The 20,413-nt window shown below is 37.0% G+C and overlaps 1 protein-coding gene across 29 annotated transcripts in view; it reads right to left on the reverse strand.

Moving 5' to 3' along the window:
* Window positions 1-20,413, reverse strand: part of DLG2 (discs large MAGUK scaffold protein 2) — a 1,055,297-nt gene that overhangs the window by 431,936 nt on the left and 602,948 nt on the right. The window contains exon 1 of one of the 29 annotated variants that reach the window (XM_074860366.1): window positions 8,790-8,901. The exons of the other annotated variants lie outside the window; for them this stretch is intronic. Within the exon in view, the coding sequence (XP_074716467.1) occupies window positions 8,790-8,894 (105 nt within the window). The 5' untranslated portion in view covers window positions 8,895-8,901. Of the gene's footprint in view, window positions 1-8,789; window positions 8,902-20,413 lie in introns of those variants that run through there. 29 annotated transcript variants of the gene reach the window in all.

Genomic DNA, 20,413 nt, shown 5'->3' on the forward strand with positions numbered 1-20,413 from the left:
CATGACCATTTACTCTGCTACCAAATTCTCTACAGTGATGACATGACTCATACCTCTCAGACAAGATGAACTTCCCCTCTACCACGAGTGCTAGCATTATCCTGGTTGACTGGTTTTACTTACAGAATTCACAGTTTTATAGACTATCCATATTATATTGAATTTAATTTCTTTGGGAGCATTCATAGCTCCTTATTTTAACTGTTCCTACTATGCAGTGCTGTATTCAACACCAGACCATGAAACTACTTGCATAGGTATATGGTTACTATTTTATAAATAACAAGCATAGCGCATTACTTCTTAACCAGAAAACACTAAAACAAGTATGTGATCATTTTGAAACTATCCACCTATCTTTATTCCTAGTAAGTTGAGTTGTCAGTGGCTTATTACCATCTTTTGCAGACACCTGACTCTGTGGACTGAGCGTCAGAGTTAAGTGCTCATCTTTCCAGGCAGCCAGCCCTAAATTCTAAAACACTCTCTGGAATATTCAGTTTCAGTTTTATTTTACTTGAAAATGATATCATTTTGTGTCCTAATAATATGAAGTGGAGCAGGCCCTACATTTGTACATGAATAGGGCACGCTGCATCTCTCAGATATAACGTGTCAGACTGTTTGAGGCCTTAAGAAGGTAACGCTGAATTAGTTTAAATTCATTTCAGATTTTCAAGTTTCCTTTCACAACTGCAAGAAATAGATTTACATTGGTACACAATGGCAGGAAAGATTAAATGATAATTTAGATGTCAAAACAGTAATTCTCTGGCATGCTATGAGGCCTCAAGATCACAGAGCACACAAAACCTTTTGTCGTATTTACTACTGAATTACAAACTGTAAGACTAAGAAGGAGAAAAAGTAATTTGCTCATTATTAAACAAAAAATATAAAAGATAGGGAGCCTCTTTGAACATCTAAAGAATGACTTTTCAGCAAACAATCCTACTTCTACTTAAAGACATAAAACAGAAGTCCAAAGCAGCTTTGCTTGCAGGCTGCAGCTGTCATAAATAGAAGAAAAATGCCTCAAGAAATCCTCGAGACCCTTCACTACATATATAATGCAACCTCATATAAATCCATTTAATTTAAAGGTAAATAGTGCCTTTCAAAGAAGGTGGCCTTATTTTTGGGCTTAGGGTTTTGCACTGCTTTTTACTTAATCTGTAGGAATAATTTCATATTTAAAAAAGTAGCTGTGGCATTATTTAAACAAAAAAGAATTTAGACCCAAGGAAAACCTAACATTTCTGTGCGGATCCACGGGCTGCCAGAGGGAATGGCAAGAAAGCACCTGCTTTAGAGTTGCTGAAGTTTCTCCTGTACTGATACTGCCTGTTACAGTTTGAATTAGCAATGATTAACATAATGGTAACTTTTTGCCCAATATCAGATCCAGTGAAGGACACAGAAATGTCAATGGAAAAAGCTCTATAGAGAATGAGAGATAATTATGGTATATCTGAATTTCCAGTGAAGATATTATTCAACTAAATGTTATTACCCATTAAATTTTGAGGTGATAACCTTCCTATCAGTAGACAGGGTGGATCCATCTGTCTCATTCTAGCATGCCAAATGCCATACTAAGACTCACACAGAGGTCCCATTATCACATCTCTACTGACTCACAAAAGAAATTGATGCAAAGTGTCTTACACCAGTGCTCTAGCTTTGAACAGAAATTTAGGCCTAAATCCTGTTTTCAGATATACTGCTTCAGCACGTGTTCATGGCCTTTTGAAAGTGAATGGGCCATAACACTCATTTATTACATAGATCTATGCTCTGATCTCTGATCTGATCTCCACCGTGCTTCAGAACTTTCCCCAAAGTCTGCGTCCAAAGCATGTCTCTTAAGAAAATAACATCTTTAACCAAGCCAGGCAATGCAAGTTTCTGGTATGTTCATAAGTCTGGATATGGAAACTTTAGAATTGGGAACAAAAATAGAAATATATTCCATACAGTCTTTTATAAGTGTATTATCTTCAATACTCTGACATCTGATATGTATAAATTTTTTTCATTTTATGTAATTCATAACAATTTTATAAAAAGATGTAGTATTTGAAAAATCTTGCCACTAAAATCAGTAGAAAGATACACCGCAAAAATAAAGTGTTATGGACTGATGCTACTGAAAACCTAAGAGCTAAGCTAACTTATTTTATACTATGAAATTACCAAAGTAGGTTACATCTTCCATTTTAATAATCTTAATGACATTCTGCTATATCTATCAGACCTAAAAATTTCTGGGTGAAAGTCCCTGTGTAACTGAAATTAATGGTAAAACATTGATCTGCTTCAATAAAGTCAAAATTTTAAATAATATGTTTCTACTAAATATTAATTTTGTTTCTCTCCTGGCAGGATTTATAGAGCGTGCATGCACTTAACCAGCATGTTCATGAAAGCAATAATAAGGAAAAATAATTTAAGACCAATTAAACAAAATAATATTCTGATTTCAGATTGTTTTGTATCTTATTTTAAAAGAACATTAGCTAACTATTCAGAAATTAAAAATCCAAGAAAAAAAAATTTGTAACAGAAAATGATTATGTTATCCACAGACTTGTTAACAATGGCAAATGGTCTCATTGACTTGGGCATTCCCATTTTTTATTAAACATTAACTATTTAATTCTTCTACAGTGTGCCTCAGCATTAGCTTTATTAACCATGGATTGGTGCAGATTTTTTATAAAACAGTGTAAACCTCAAGAAGAACTGCACAACAAAAAGAACAGGAAAGTATTCTCAAATACCTGACAATTTCTTTTAATCTGAATATATATATTAATTCACTACATTACTCAGGAGTGCAGACTACTTCATACATTTATATACAAATATTTTTTCTTTCTGACTGGATTTTGAACTTTTACAGAATCTATCAAGGCTAAGTGAAAAGAGTGTGTGTGTACGTATGTATATACAGACAGACACCTATAAGCATACAAACATGCACGTGTATGCACATAGACTCAAACACAGACTAGGAAAAAAGTAGGCACCCAGTTTTTAGGCATCTTATTTGACTGAGATGCATGCTACAGTGCATGATTCAGCCTTGATGTGCACAAAGATAAAACTCCTTCCAGAGAGAGGAAAACAAAACCAAAGGAATTGCCATTCTTTCCCTCCTTTCTCTTCAACAGTGAAGGCCGCATTGCCCATGGCATGACTTTTTACTTTTAAAATCATGGTACACCAAGCTCACAAAGCAGTTATCTAGTATCTTATTGTGTTACTTTTTTACAGCCTGAAGTACCTGCAGGTTGAGGGTAACATTTATTCCTGTGTGGAGATGTTACAACCAGCCTCACAAATGCACAGACATAAGAACTAAAAATCAATGCAGATGAAGACAACAAAAAATGAATGTAAAACTAAATGTGAAATAGGGAAATTAACAGAATTCAGTATCTATTCAAAAGGTTTATCAGAACATAAATTCCAAAGAATGAAACAGACCTGCTTTCAGGAACTAATCAATTACATTGAGCACTGTATGCAGCAGCCCAGAAATAATGGAATTGGTACCAAAGAACACTCACCTCTGCTTTGCAAGAGCAGAAGAGACCAAGACTTACTGGTGCTTCAGCTAAAACTTTCCATAGAGAGGAAAGAATAAGAAATACAGAAGCATCTTTAGAGTTTTACAAAGGTTCTTGGGTATAACAGAAGTAACAAAATCACCACTGATCCTGTTTCAGCACTGAAGTTGTCAGGAGAAGAGCTGGGGGTTACTGTGGTCCATAATGCATCAACTTAACTCTGATTCCGGCTAAGTATGTATAGGAGCAAAGCTATTTTGCCAAATGCTTTCACTTAATGGATGTATGTTTAACTATTTAGGAAGAACTTAAAGAATTAAACTTGATTTTGAATATCTGCAATAAATATAAAGTCAGATTGGTCTGTGCTGGAGCAAAAGAGGGGTTTGATTTTTACGTAAGTAGAAATAAACTTCTAAACTAATGTCCTCTGGAAAAGTTTTAATTGATGTCCCAGAGTGTCCCTTCATGTCCCAGAATCACTAGATGATGAATAAAATTAACAAAATAATTCCAAATATATCACTTGCTGACAGCTTGTTTCAAACCCTAAATCACTGCAGGACCACTGCAATCACAGTGTTATTTCAGAAGATAAGAAACATCAGGGCGTAAAGTGAAGCTATCCAGGGTTCAGGGCAAGTCAGGCGTTTTACAAGGTTTTGCCTCATGTGGTATAAAATGCATTTCTCAGTGGAGATGCACTGTTACATAAATTACAACTATTTGGTATTTTACTATAGGGCTTGCCAACCATTTTTACTCTTAGTTTTCTCACTGACATCCTTCTGCCTGAGAGACTGGGTGCTCTGTGGGTGACTTGCAGGACAGCGTATGCCAGAACTTCCACTTTTTCTATAATTTTGCAGATTGTAGCACCCAGCGGGAGCATCACAGGCTGCTGAGCTTAGCAAGGACTCTCCTCGTGAATCTGTGTAATACTGTCAGGTTGTTACTGAAAAAAGAGAATGCTCCCTTTAGGATTATGCAATCTTGTTTTAAGATAGGTGGTGGAAATACACACATGCCATTTTCTTTTCGTTTTTAGGACTGGTTTCTCTCATAGTTTAAAAATTTGCATAAAAAACAGTTTGACTTCTAGACTTTGTACCTTCTTATTCTTTAATCTGCTACATCGAGTGCCTCTTTTAAGGAACATGCCTCTCATATTATACCTGCCTTCCACCTTTTACTGGGCACAAACACCAGACCACAGCTCTATGGTGGACCACGTGAAGGGCTGGAGCAGAAGAAAAGAGTGAGGAAAAAGGAGTAGCAGAGAGACACCACCACACCCTGACCCCAGCCCCAGACTCCTGTGCCACCTTCACCTCACTGCAGGGACTGAGTGTGACCTGCAGTGGTAACTAGGAGGAGGAGAAGTGCCTGGAGTGAAGTTGAACCTGGCAAAGAAGTGTTTTCCCTAAGTGTTAGTTCAACTGTTTGTCATCTTTGTTTTCAATACCCCACTCAATAATTAAATGTTTATATTAACTGGCAATAAAGTTAAATTCCCTAAATCAATTCTGCTTTGCCTGCAATACATCTATTCTAAAATTTCACTGTAGAAGAGATATTTGTTCAGAATCTTTCATCTATTCATCCTATTCTCTGATAAATCTACAAATCACGTATTGGAGGTGAGACTGGAACAGCAGAAGAAAGTAAAAGAGCAAGGCCTTTGGTTATAAAAGAAAATGTTGACTTGAGTAGCAGAAGCAACAAAGAGAAAGTTGAAGGAGTGCTGCAGCCACAAGGGAAGTTATCATGTAGAAATAGAAACACATAAAGTAGCAATTGATTATTGTTCATAGAGGAGCTTTCCACAAAGAAGGAAAGCTACACCTTCTTCTCCTAACATATTAACATATATTAAGATGCTATCGCTGTCAACCACTTAATTCTTAGAAATAGCATTTACCAAAAAATTTCAAAACACCAAATCAACGCAACATGGCACCACATGTTTGTAGAATAATGAAACCATATAAAGGGACTGAACTTGAGATGAGTAGTAACAGTGCCATAAAAGCAGCTCTACGGTATGTCATTGCTTAAGTAAAGAAAGTGCCTGGGGTCTTTGTAAGTCTGAGAAGCATAAACAGCAAGACTGACAGTCTTTCAAAGAGCTTGTACACGTTCATAAAAATACACCTTACTGAAATCAAAATTATAGGCCTGGAAAAAATGAAGGCAATTCCTGTAAAGAAATAATCAAGGGAAGAGCATCCTTGTGAACCTAACAAAATTAGATTAGGGGTGCAAATAGGTATATCAATACTGAAAAGACAGACTTAAGAAGTTGGACTAAAACAAAAGGAAGAAATGTAAAAAAAATTTCTTTGATGTTATGAATGATGCTGAAAAACTCTTCATATCAGGAAAACTATACTTGCCTCATCTTCAGCAAATATTTTGCTATTTTTAACATGGGAATATTTTTCAATTTCATGCCAAGAGCAGGCAAGCAGATTTTATATACTGATACAACTGTGGCAAATGCAACAAACTGTAGTATAATCTCCCTAGAGGAGAGATAGAAGCCTTATCGCCTAAAACTCTTTATATAAACTTACACTAATCACTAAAATACATACTGTAGGCAGTACTCCCATTCTGGCAGATGGGCAACATGACCTATGAGGCCTTACCCCATCTTCACATTTTAGCATTCTGTCATTTCCAAACAGTGTTGTTTGGGCTAGAATTGGGTGTAGAGACACTGGGTAAAAAATGATTATCTTAATCTCAATTAAAATAGATGGGGGCAATTTTAACAGTGACTTATCTAGCAGCAAGTAACATGGCACTTTTACAGATGAGGCAGTCATGAAAAGTAATACAAGGCACCACTCTGAAATATGATCGTTCTTAGATTATAGGATATCTTTTAGTTACAGATTTCAAGACATTTTCTGCTGTGTAAAACACAGAAATCTAGGATGCTACTATTTGTATACATTAATAAAAGTGACCTGGACAGGACTAGGAGAGTTCTGCGCTCTCTGGATTTACTGTGTGAATGACTAAACGTCACTTATCCCACAAAATGAAACAATCTTCCTTGTACACAGAGACAACATTGACTTCTCACTGTCAATGTATTGAACAATGAATGTAACAATCACAGAGGCATAAAACCTAAAAACTGTCAGAACTGATCTACAAGACTGAGAACACGGGTTTGCAAATCAGTTAGGAGAACTTCAAATGTCACAACAACCTTCCATGCATTTACATGATCCCCAAAACACTGGAACATTAAATGGTTCATAACATCAAGGCAGCCTCTTCCTATAATAATAACAACAACAATAATAATAAGCAGCTCCTGTATGTCTGTCTCTGATATGATGGTGTTTTGTTTCTCTGTTTTTAATGGAAAAGCTCCAGGAGAGGACTTTCAGAAATAAGCTTTGATTACTGTTAGGGGGGAAAAGAAAACATTTCCTAACAAAGCAAGCAGTGAAGTTATGCACTATATATCAGGTGCTAGGAGAGAACACCTGGAAAAGGACTAAGCATAGGATTTGGTAACACAAATGGAGCTGGCTGCTTAAGGCAGGATGTAGGTAGAATATAGGCATCGCAATTAGAGTGCAGTCCTGAAAATATTCAGCTTTAGCAACTCAGATTTCCCTTGCACCTGTACAACAGTGCTTCAGCCTCAAAAAACATCAACATTCACACACGAGGCAGCCTTTATCAAAGAGCAATTTGGATAGATCCAGTCTCTTCCTACCCTGTGTTTTTAGGCACCAATTCCACCCTCCAAATGAAACAGAAAATTTTCAACACATCCCCCTCATCCAGTAAATCATGATGCCTGGCAGAAATATCACCTTTACCATTCTCAGCCTGTTGTAAATCCTGACTTTCGCCATTGGACGTCTGGGGAAAATTAACACATAATCTGATGGTCCTTTTCAAAAGCTAACCAACTTCACAGGCAGGTGCACCAATTCTGAACACTAACATATAAAAGCCCCACTGCAGACCTGACCCGGATACTAAATAAATGTTTGGTTGGGAGGACAAGAAATGGGAACATCGTGTGCTTCAGAGGAATGGGAGAAAAATGACATAGAAAATATTACAGCAAGAAGAACACAGAATCTGCGAGAGGCACCAGGTTTTTTTAGGGCAGCCGTAACAAGGAGAAATCAAGAAACTCCAAAGTTAAAGCCAGCCCATCCTTCACATGCTACTATATGCTTTGTGACATACTTTGAAATGTCTTCTTCGATTACAGTATAGGCTCTCTGCTCATACACAAACAGGGGTCCAAGCATCGTTTGCTATCAGCCTATCTGGTATTGAAGGCACTTGGTTTTGCTCACTTACTAGGTCAATACTGAGCTGATAGAGTTAGTACCTAAATAATTCTTCAGATTGTTGATAATAGAGTTAACAGTTCAGATATATGTCTGTTCTGCACAATATTAGTGTATTTTCAATTAAAGATACTCCATCAAATTTATATTTCACGTGAAATAAAGATACAGAGAAGAAAGCAAGATACTCTCTTTCCTCTCTAGCACACTCTGTCTGGCGTATCTAACCCAGGCACCAAAAGCATCACCCTGCATCTGGGATACTACTGCATATGGGAAAATAAATATTTCCAGTGCACATGACACTATAAGTGAAATGTTTTTCAAAATATTTGAAAGTAAAATATGATTAAAAGTAGTAATGCATATTGATGTAGATATAGATCAGTCAACTTAATTGTTTTATTTTATAGACATTATACAGTATCATATTCCTGTATGCCATTTGGTGATAAGCAGTAATGCCCATATGTTCAATTTATATTTATTAAATACAGTTGAGAAATACTTTTTCATTTAAAAGCTATATCTCAATTATATAATTTTCTGGAAATGAGAATCATATGTAATGTAGCTATCTCTTTTCTTTATCATTAAAGTAATGATAAAATAGAAATGTTGGCACTATCTTTTAACTCCAGATATATAGAACTATTCATCTTCTCTCCAGAAATCACCAGCTTTTATTAAAGGGTATTCTTTCTCACTTGCCCATTCATCAGTAAGAAACACAGAAGACCTATGGTCAGAGGTCTGAGTTCATTCAGCTCAACAGAGAAGTACAGGTTTAAGCCATTTCCCCCCCAAAAGAAGCCTAACCCTCATAATTTAAATTTTAAAAACATGCCTTATTTTAGAGATATGTTACAGTTTTCCTTACCGAGACAAAAGAATCATAAGAATCTTGTTCCCGATTCTCAACAGCTGAAATTGTTTTCAACCAGAAGAGATAGCTTGAAATATCAGACATTTCAGAATGCTTCATACCGAAAGCTGCGAGATTAGTAGGACTGAGGTGAGACAGACTTGCAAAAGGAGGACTTCGGCTGTGTTACATAAAGTTCTTAATTAGATCCTTGGTACAAATTGCTATCCTAAGAATAAAAAGTTAATCAAAATGCTTCATTGGAAGGATAGGAGGGCAAGATTAGAGCAGAGACAGCTGTTTCACTTTGCGATAATCGTGCAACTGCCTAACCAGATAGCGTTCCACTATTCAGAAGTGAAAATACATGTGTGAAAATTCGAATGTTCTCTTTGTGTTACTTAGGACTAAATTGTTCACAGCTGATTTTCCTCAGTGGAACTCAGGAGATCTCCCTACATTTATATTTCAATGCAGCAAGCACCTAAACTCTCAGACCTCCTTAAAATCACAGCCAAGATATGTTCATGAAAAGAGGGAAAATTTGAAAGGTACTGAATACTGAATTGGCATGAGAAAAAGCATTGCAAGGACTTCTGGTGACAAACCACAAGAATCAAACTATGAAGATTTGTTTAATGTGACTAAATCCAAGAAAACTACCCTAACAATGACAGGATAGTGACGGATGATTCCTTATCTCTCCCAAAGAATGCTGTTCCAGTCTCCATTGCCAAAGAGATATTGTACAACTGAGACCTCTCTTTACCTGTTGAGGTTTATTTTCCCTGCACTTATGGGTGGCATTATCACACTGCAGAAATGACAGGACTTCCATCCAGAAGTGGACAGGCATGTTTGTTTTACCCATGGTAAAATCCTGAGCCCAGAGAAATCTTGAAGATTTCAAAAAAGTCAGGATTTTAGTGACGGCGTCTTTTGGGGAGGGTATAGCGTATGTGCAGGCTGTCTGCTCAGACAGTTCACACAAAGACTGACATTACACAGATTTACTGGAACTAGATGTCACCCTTTGCCAAAGAAGCTCTAAAGCAAATCTGAATGTCAGGGTTGCTAGGCAGTCATGATGAAATGGAAATATCAGGTATGAAGGATGAAATACTGGAAATAACAACTTTTATATTCCCCAGGTCCTCACCTTCTCATAACAGATTTCCAAAAGGAAATAGGAAGTAATTCTCTGTGGAGAGGTAGAAGGGGTGAACAGAGAGAGATTGAAAACTACATAGTACTAGGGACAAGGGTAGGAAACAAGTGGGCTTAAAAAGTATGTCCTTCCCCGTCTATTAAACTTTTTCTTTTTGTCTTCTAGTAACAACTCATTTTAGGACTCCAAATACCCATGGTCAAAGTTAACTGAAAAACAATGTCAGATGGACCAAATATATTTGAAAAATCAAGTAAAGTTGAGCAACTAAATGTGATTAAAAAAAATGGAGAAGAAACATTAAAAAATCCTAAAACTTTGCCTGGTTTAGAACAAAATACTTTATTTCAAAAACCATGAAAGCCTTTCACAACGTAGCGTAAGTACATTTTGATGAGCAGTTTCTTAAAAGAATTGATATAAAGATTTTCAAAGAAAAAAAAAGGTAAACAGCCTAAAGACAAGACTGTATTTTTTTTCCTGAGCAAACCAATTTTTGAAAAGACCCAAAGAAGACTTTGTAATAAAACCTGTGGAGTTTTGCAGAATGGAGATGAGGAAAGGGAGACTGAGAGCTGCTTCCCGCCGTCCACCCCTGCACCTGCTATTGCTTTGGTTAATGAGAAAATTCTACACTAATTTAAATGTTGCAAAAATACTTCGCTATTAACTAAAATGTGATACCCCTGCAAAGCTGTTCATGTAGTGGAAATTCTGAAATATGTGAACCGCATATACCAAGGAGCAGGTAACCCTTTCTGTTAAAACTCCTTCCATGAGCATTCAGTATATTATTTAGTGTAATGGCTTGAATAGACCTTTGGTTTCACCCAGTACAGTTGTTTATATTATCACACAACACAATCAGTACCATTTGCTTCTCAGAAAAGTGAAAGACTTAAAAGTGGGAGCATAAATAATTAGCCAGTTCTTCATGGTTGCAGACAATGGTTGCAGCTACTTTGTTTGTTTGATTTCTTAATAAACTCATAAAATAAAGTTTAGTTTACAGAGTACCTTGTCCTGTAAATTTGAGAAATCCAAACGGACCATGACAGATACAGCTGAGCCCATCAGCCAAGCTGGTGGCACCTCTGTGAGAGCATATTTAATAAAGGCGAGAAAATGCCGAGGAGAGAATGAGGGAACAACACAACCAGAGCAGTAGGAGGTCTTGCATGGCAGAGAAGACACAGCCCCAGAGAGACTGTAGAATGAATCACAAAATTATAGAATGGTTTGGGTTGGAAGAAATCTTAGAGATCATCTAGTTCCAACCCCCCTGCCATGGGCAGGGACACCTTCCACTAGACCAGGTTGCCCCAAGCCCCATCCAATATGGACTTGAACACTTCCAGGGAGGGGGCAGCCACAGCTTCCCTGGGCAACCTGTGCCAGTGTCTCACCACCCTCACAGTAAAGAATTTCTTCCTTATATATAATCTAAATCTACCTTCTTTCACTTTGAAGCCTTTACATCTCATCCTATCACTACACCCCCTGATATTTCCTGTAGCTCCCTTTAAGTACTAGAAGGCTGCTCTAGGGTCTCCAGGAGACTTCTCCTCTAGGCCATAGCCAATGGATAAGCCCATGCTGAAGCAGGTACTTCCCTAGGGGACTGCAGCCATGGAGGATCCACACTGGTGAGGAGGAAACAAGGAAGAAGAAAGGAGTAGTGGAACAAAAGCGTGAGAACGAAGGAGCAGCAGAGAGAAACTGCTACATCCTGACCCCAACCTCCTGCACCACCTGTCACTGCACCAAAGGGACTGAGCGTAACCTGCAGCAATAACAAGGAGGGAAGAGAGGTATCTGGAGTGAAGCTGAGCCTGGGAAAGTGGGAGGAGAGTTTTTTCCCTAACTCTTTTTTTGTTTCTCAATACCTAACTCAGTAATTAAATTTTTATGTTAATTGGCAATAAAGTTAAATTCCCCAAGTTGAGTATGTTTTGCCTGTGACGGTAATTGGGGAGCAAATTCCCTATTTTTATTTCAGTTCATGAGCTTTCTCGCTCCTGTTCTTGTTTTGTCCTCTGCCCTGCTGCAGGTGCAGTGAGCAAGTGGTTGTGTGGGTACTTGGCTGCCAGCTGGGGCCAACTCACCACAACTTGGTCTAGCATACCTCCAATTAAAACATATGGCAGGAGACTTCCATCATATTTACAAAATGATCTTACCTAAAAATACCTAAAGCTTTTCCAGTATCTCTGAAAAACCACTACAGATGTGTAATACCTCAGGTCAAGACAGTGATGACAAAACATGAATAATGAACTCACAATGCATAAAGATCAAAGTATCACAAAAACTGATGCAACTACATCAAATAAAAGCTCATACAGTGTATAGACAAAGGCACAACTGTCCCAGGTACCCCCTTACGTTTTATAGGAATAATGGCATTCCAGGTTCCTTTATGCCTCATATGTGTAATGCCACTTATAATACATATTTATTTCTATGAAAACAAGTACTGCTGTCAATCAAGTAAATGTTAAATAATTAAACCAGTAAGATTATTTTTTATAATTTGATATAACAGATCATCTGGAAATGCCCCACTATGTCTCCAGCAGAGAATTTTAGAAATTACTTAACTGTACTTCGCCCTTTTACATCTCTCCAACTGGATTAGTGCCTTCCTATGAAACATTAAAATGTTTAATTTTTAAAATAAATTTTAGTAGAGAATAGCTTCTATAAAGCTTCATTGGAATTTTGCCAATGGGTTGTTTACAAACCTCTAATACATTAGGAACAAATGACTGAGATGACTGAGTGATTAACTTTGTAAATTTTTTACATTAGAAGAACAAGAACAATATAGCCATGCAATTTTACATACAGGTGTATTTATTCATGGTTGTAGAAATGCATGTGCTGTTTAAGTCTGAAGGGCGTTGGTGGTTGTTCTTATTGAATATTCAATCAAAGAATAAGAATAGTATAGTGATTGCTAGTTCCAGACCAAAACTCTTGCATCACAATGGCTGAAATTTTGCATTCAGTAATCAGAGGCAGCAATACTGCTTTATAATACTTTCAGTCCAACTGAAATCCTCCTCCACTAACTCTTCCCACTAGTGCTGCAGTAGTTAAAGATCAGCCGTTGCAGCAATTAAAATTGACTTCTGCAGCCTTCAAACTCCTTTGGTGGATGGAATCTGAGTGCAAGACGTATACAAAAATATGATTTTCTTTATTCCTCTTGTCTGCCAATTTTGCTACTGTAGTTTCAAGATAAATAAAAAATGATAAATAAATACAGGAGTAGCATTTTCTGTGTATTTGATATATTCAACTTTAAAAACATCTTAATTATTTTTTTTAAATCCTGTCAATTCACATATCAAATAGAGTTTTTATGGGTTTTCCTTCTTTTTTTTTTTTTATTTTTACATAGAAATGGAAAAGACAATAGCATGAACTAAAAAAAAAATCTAATCACTCAATAGAATTTTAGGTGAGACTACTACTTTGGTCCCAGTTCAGCAGGGTACTTAACTTTTGAGCTGACTTCAGCATTGAAATTATTGCCAGTAATGCCAAGTCCCACTAACATAGACTGTTTCAGCATGCTTAGGGAACAGTGTTAAACACTTTCCTGAACTTTGGTCCACAAAGTTTTCACTTTCCTCTCTACTGCCATGGCTTCTTATGGAACTTCTGTTTTTCAGATGTTCCTGAAGAAAAATACTGTTTAAGAAGTTTCAGCTATCTTTAATGAGTTTTTGTCATGGTTTTGCTCTTACATTTTCAGTATTTTCTCCTCTTATTCCAACTTTACCAATTTAGTACTATGAGAACTGGTTAAACTGTGTTGTCCAGCTTTGCACAACATCCCAGCAATAAGGTCAGCTCAAACTGCTGAAGCAGCCATCCTGTATTGATGGAAAGGCTTGAAGAAGTAGTGTTGGTTGAGTAATTGCTTTGTACCTTCAAGCCAATATGTCCATCACCCCAAGAATACAACCCTTCCTTTAGCTGAATTTTCTCATAGATTGAATGAGCTGATGCAAACTGACCCACTTCAGCAAAGACCTCACTACCCACTGCACAGTTGTCTTTAGTACCATGAAGAACCACTAACCTTGAAAAGATAGAAATCCTATCAACATACACATGCTCATGGATCCAGGAAGTCACTGAGATCTCCAGCAAGGGGACTGGGCTTGATGCCACACCTCCGTGGTGGCCACAAGAAGCACAGGGCCTTGAAGGTCCAATGGAGAACAGATTCTAGATGCCCTTCCACATAGATGCGTTAGCTAAAACCCAGCATAAACCAGCTAAAAATCAGAGTACTTCAACAAATAATGCAGGTTGGTCCAGTCCATCTGTTGCCTATGGGACTAAGCTATGATAAAGGGGTTGAAAATGCAATGCTCCCCCTCTGTTTTATGTATAATCCATAAAATATTTGTTAACCTCCCAGCCTCAGCCTTCCCAGTCTGAAATCAAATGAACACTGACCTAACTCACAAATGTGTCAGAGAACAAAAGAATCACACAGCTGTTCCTTCTGAGGCGCTTTAAGAAATGTCAAGGCATCAGGCAGTAATGACATCTGGAGCGAACACAAACAGGATCAATTTTGCTTTGATCACCTTTCCTGCCCCTGGTTATTTGTTGAACACCAACTAATACTTCAGATTGCAAAAAGAATTTCCTTCATCTTTGTGCTTTTATTATTGCTATTATTATTAATAAAACCAAAAACAAGCTCCGTCACCCCTCATCCCCCTGCCACCAAATGTTTCTGATGTGGCAATTCTGTTCCCTTTTCCATTTTGCTGTTCTGTCAGATTTGCTGAACTCTCAAGTGCAAGAGGTAACATGATGAAATAGAAACTGGCAGAAAGTACATTAAAGTTATTATCACCTGAGGACAAATCCTGGCAAGTGAACCACAAGAAAAAAGACTTCCATCTGGAAATAAGACAAAGAGCATACAGGTAAACCCAGTAATTCCACTGTTTTGGCAGCCATTCAAAAATGTGAAAAAACAGATGAAGTATGAAAGAAAATTATGTAGAAGTAATGGGGCTTTTCAAAAAGAAGACAGAAAGGGGCAAAGGTGAGAAGGAAAACAGGTACCAAATTTCCCCGGCACCAAAACGTGTTTTGAAAGGGCATCATATAAAATGAGCAAAAGGCAACTTTTTGGTTTGACATGACAAGGGCTACCATCAGAAGATACAAGGACCCAAGAATTATGGATCTCAAGAGCTTTTTAGGTTTTGGCCATTCAGCAAAATATTTCTGCAATTCTGCATTTTCATCCACTACAAAGAGCTGGTTCATTCCTTTCTGTATTCTCCATATGATTAACATAATGTTTTATTTCTTGGTACATGGAATAGTTTAGCTGATAGACAACAACCAATGCTTAAAACCAAAACAACTAGGAGTGATAACCTCAATTTTCAGCACAAATTATTTAAAGAGTAATGTTCCCAGTTTGTGCTGACTACACATAGACTTAAATGCATCTCAGTATAAACAGAAGATCCACTGAGAATACTGCCATGACAACTCAAAGAAAAAAGAACTACAAAAGGCAGTATTTATGCCCACAGAAGTGATCAGATTGCTAGCACTTTTATACTTACAATGGCTGAGCAAGCTAATAACTGCCCCAGAGGCAACTGCAGTATATCATGACTCTGTTACATATAGTACGTCTACATGTGGTACATTACAGAAAAAGCAAGTTGTAGTCAAATAGAAAGTATGAAGATGTGGCACCCTCTTCTCCCATCACTTCCTAACCTCCTCCTGCTCAAATTGTGACTACGTCTCTAGCCAGTTGTTACTGGTTATTCACCTGCAGACAAGTTCTACCCATAATCAATCCCCTGATAATGCTATTCTGCTCTGAACATGCAATGCTAAAAAGCAGTTCCTGAAAAATTAAATCAATGGGCACTGAAGATATACGGTTGTCAATAACTGAATGAATATCATTACTGCAAAAGTTTTCATGCAGTTCATACACAAATGCATGCACATTAGCAGGATGAATAGCCTGAAAAAATATTAATAAGCTGCAGTGGAAGCTGGATTTCAATCACGTTTTATGGGTTCTCATGACAAACCGTTTGGTTTTACTTCCACACATGTGTTTTTTCTGCATGTTAGGAAGAAGTGCAGAGGAATGTACCATGATCTCTCCCAAGTCTGAAATTAGGAGCTCTGTGCCAAGTTCTGATAAGTCAGAGATGTACATGTCTAACGAGGAAAACTGATGATGCTCAAACTGCTTAGATCTTTTATTTCTAAATAACTTGATATCCTAGGAATTTAAAAAAAAAAATCTTTGCTTTGCCAATCATTAGAAAACGTGACCTGAATATTTGTCCTGCTTTGGTTTGTGCCTAGATGCTTAAAACTTTATTATTTACCTATAAATGTATTAAAACATTACATGTATTAAACCATGAATGTATAAAGGTCTTGTACAATATAAATGTGCATATTCAGTGTTACCCTTTTTCTACTTTTACATACACAATTTAAAAATGGAAAAGAATTCATCTCATAGGAGTGAGATATTTTATTGATGGAGCAGAAATAACATCTAGCTAAGAAAACTGCTGCACAGAACCACAGCCATATTCATGGAAGATGTGTATTTCAGTACTACATAGTGTAAGTTTTAATGACTGTGGTTGGTTGCTTGGCTTTGTTTGTTTGTTTGTTTGAAACTATGTCTTACTAACATTATGTAAAAAAGTTGTGTTTGAGAAGTAATCTGTTGGAAAATAAAACAATAGAGGTGTATCTTTTCTACAGGCCTAAAGCACGTGACTCTAAATTTATGCTTGAGCAAGCCAATGCTGTACAAAGACCACTGAGAACATGGTAGCAAATGTGAATGTATCAGCCCCAGAGAGAATGTGAGATCAGGGCTCTGATTTTTTTACTGTCTTCTTATTGAATACCTAGATAAGAATTTCTGGTTCTTCTTGCAAAGTATTTGCCTGTTCAAGTCTATCTGCCTGACTGCAGTCTCCCAGAGCTAAATTCAGTTACAACTGACCTGTGACAAGTGACTTCTATACTCATGACTGCAAGATGGACAGATTTCAGGAGAACCCAGATGTGTCTGCTGAACAGAAAGTGAGAATAGAAAGGGAAAGGGAACAAGGGGTCCCCCAAACTCTCCATTTCCTAAATGAAACATTATTTTTTCGGAGTTCTTGGAGGTAGCTAAGAGCTTGATACAAGTTTCTGCACTTAGCACAAAGAGGTCCCCAAGCACCATTGTGTTGTCAAAACCAAGTGCAGACATCAGGTTGCCCATTAAGTGTGACTACTCTTGAAAGACACAGCTGCGTGCTATCTTCTGGGACATGTCCCTTGTCACATGCTTCTCCTCTCAGCCTTGTGCTGGTGCTAGAAGCTGTGCTAGTGGACATCAAGCTGGGCCAAGAAATAGGTCTCTGAAACACCTTTTTTTTTTCTGGTTTAACATTCTGGCATATCAGCTCTCTGAGCTGAGTACACAACTGTACAAAGCATCACAATGAAGGAAGCAAAGCGTAAGGCCAGGACCCCACTCCTCTGGCAGCCACTCTTAAGTGGAACACAGCTGCATTTCTCCTTCACAAAGCTGTCAAAATCACATATTTCACAAAATAGACCCTACAGAATGAAAAAAAAAAAAAAAAAAGTAAAAACAGAGTTTAGGCCTTACTCACATTTTCAATAAATATTTAATGTGCTCAGCTATCAGGTGAGTGACGACTGTGGCATAAAAAATTGGACAAACCAGCACACAGATAAATAGCAAAAGTTTCTGTGATTGTGAATGCAACAAATACCAGTTCAATATGAGGAAGTGTTTATCAGAATATAAATGAAAAACAAATGTAAACAAGGAGTCTTAAAAGCCTCTGTTTAACTGTTTTCCTATCTGAGTGCAGCATAGCTGCTCTCCAATGTGTGTAACTAGAAGCATTCTGCTCTCATTTGAAATGCATAATGAAAATAATTTGTCTGATGTTCTGTTTGACCAGTTATATGAGCAATTTCAGCTGCTGAAGTAACCTGCTTCTTGTACAAATACTTAATCAGAAAGGTAAAACTCCACATTAAAAGTATAACATATCTAAAACAAAACCAGATGTTACTTGCTAAATTGGATTTTGTACTGCATTCATAGCTGGCTCCTGTGACTTAAAAGAAAGCTTACACCACAACTGGAATTTACAGAAAAGATTATTTTATTTGTTTTTCTGATGTTCATTTTAGATATTACAGAACTTGTAATTTGAAAACATAAAAAAGTCCTTTTTGATCCTTGTATTTCTAACTCTCAAAACAATGGGATTTTTTGAAATTAGGTGGCCACTGAGCCAATTAATCTGATTAATTGTAGTAATTTATAAGAAAATAGTTATACAATAAGGTAAATTAATATATATTATTTAATTTATGAACTCTATTGTAACAAACTATGGCTTATTTCAAAGCAAACACAGTTCTGAAAACCAAAGTAATTTAATCCATAATTCTTTTTTAGCTTTTTTGGCTCTATTTTTATTATCCTTCATCCAAAAGCCACATGCAGACATGAGGAAACAGAGAGCTAATTTGGCAAACTCTGTAAATCCTGTCATTACTACAACCAGAAACTCCCTTTAGGTTTTTTTGTAGGGAACTCTGACATTTTCACAGTTGATTAAAATACCCCAGAATAGTAGAGATAGCCATTTCCAAAACAGAAATCAATTTTCAGGTTGTGTCTTCAAGTCATGCCAAAATAGCTGAGACAAATTCTATCTCAATCTTAGCCATTGCTCAGCATCCAGCTGTCATGCATCATCCTTCACTTATTTTGTTTTGATTAGACCAAAACCATCTTGTTGCATTGCTGTGAAGGTTTTGCATCTTTGAATGCCTAATTTAAATGTAGCAGAACATTAGACAGAGAGCACAACCAGGGTTATCGAATCTTATTCCTATTATCTTAAGCAAGCCATAAGGCAACCCTTTTTTTTCCCTTTAGTGCAGAGAGCATCCAGTCTATCAATCCTGTTGACATGCCATAAAACAGTTTTAGCAACCTATAACCTCACGAGTCAATATAAGAGACAGGAAGACTAAAATCCTATAGTGTGTCTTCTGCCATCAGAGTAATACAGGACAGATCAAAGACCTTCCTGTGTTGTAAGTTCCTGTGATGGTAAGGAGCTTTGTTAGGTGAAAATGCCTTGATATTCCTAGGAATGGATTACATGGCAGGCTATAGAAAAAGTGAAGAAGGGGAAAAAAAAAAAAAAGGCTATGAATCCCTTTGGACTCTGCCAGTCTGGTCCTAGGGAAATGCCCTTCTGTTCTCAAATATGATGAACAGTTTATCCATGGGTAAATACACATGCCAAATATTAGAGAAATTTATCAATAGCAGGAGGACTATCAGAGCACTTGTGCAGTTTTTGCCAATTACCAATGCTACAAACAATTCCCTTCCAAATTCTACAATTCCCTTCCCATGCTCCCTTTCATCCCCCCTGAAAATCCCAGAAGCCAAATTATATGTCAAGGGGAGAAAATGTTCTTGGCTTCTTGAATCATCTAGGAGGAGAAACTTTGAAACATGGGATTAATTAAATGCAAATCTAAATATGGTGCAACAAATCATGCAAATTAAGCATTAACATATTTATGACTGAAAAATCAGCAGGAGCCAAAATGTGTGTAGATAAGCTATAAATCATGACAATCATTGGTTTGTACAGTACATAGCATATATTTATCCTTTTCAGTATTTAAATGAAAATATATAGAACATCTTGCACACAAACACTTACATGATCTGTGTAACCATGCCTATTTCTAAACTGTCTTTGCTGACATTTAAAATTATGTATTATCAAAAATATTAACACTGATGAAAGACCAGATACATTAATAGAAGGAGGCAGAATATTATACAACAAAAGAAAAGAATATCCACTTTTCTTTTACTCCCCATGGCCTTTGCAAAGCAATGCTGCATTATCAATCCAGCCAGAGGTGGCTGAAGGACCCCTTGAGACACGGCGGAAAATCTGGAATGAATGACACATCCCCATGTTCCCAAATCTGCGGAGCACAAAGCCTCATGCCTAGTGCTGGGGTTTTCTTTTTCTTTTTTTTTTTTTTTTCCCTAAGTCTGATGTTATAGAAAAAGTCTAAATGTGTCTCAGTATGTTTAGTTTCTGGTCTTTTCATGACATAAGGTTCATCTTTCAAATCAGAATCACGTGAACAGCCATTACATTACAGAAATCATATTTCCAAACAAATATTAATGAACATTTCAAGTTAGTTCTGACCAGGAACGTTCCCTACATTGCTAATGAGATTGCTGACCTCAACGCAGTGGACTCAAAGGCTAATCTTTGACCTCCTTTTTATGCCAAGTATAACCTTAAATGCTATGAATTCAGTATTAACAATGCTTTCCTGGTTCTGGTAG

The sequence above is a fragment of the Strix uralensis genome, chromosome 2 (genome assembly GCF_047716275.1).
Source record: "Strix uralensis isolate ZFMK-TIS-50842 chromosome 2, bStrUra1, whole genome shotgun sequence".
Taxonomy (NCBI): domain Eukaryota; kingdom Metazoa; phylum Chordata; class Aves; order Strigiformes; family Strigidae; genus Strix; species Strix uralensis.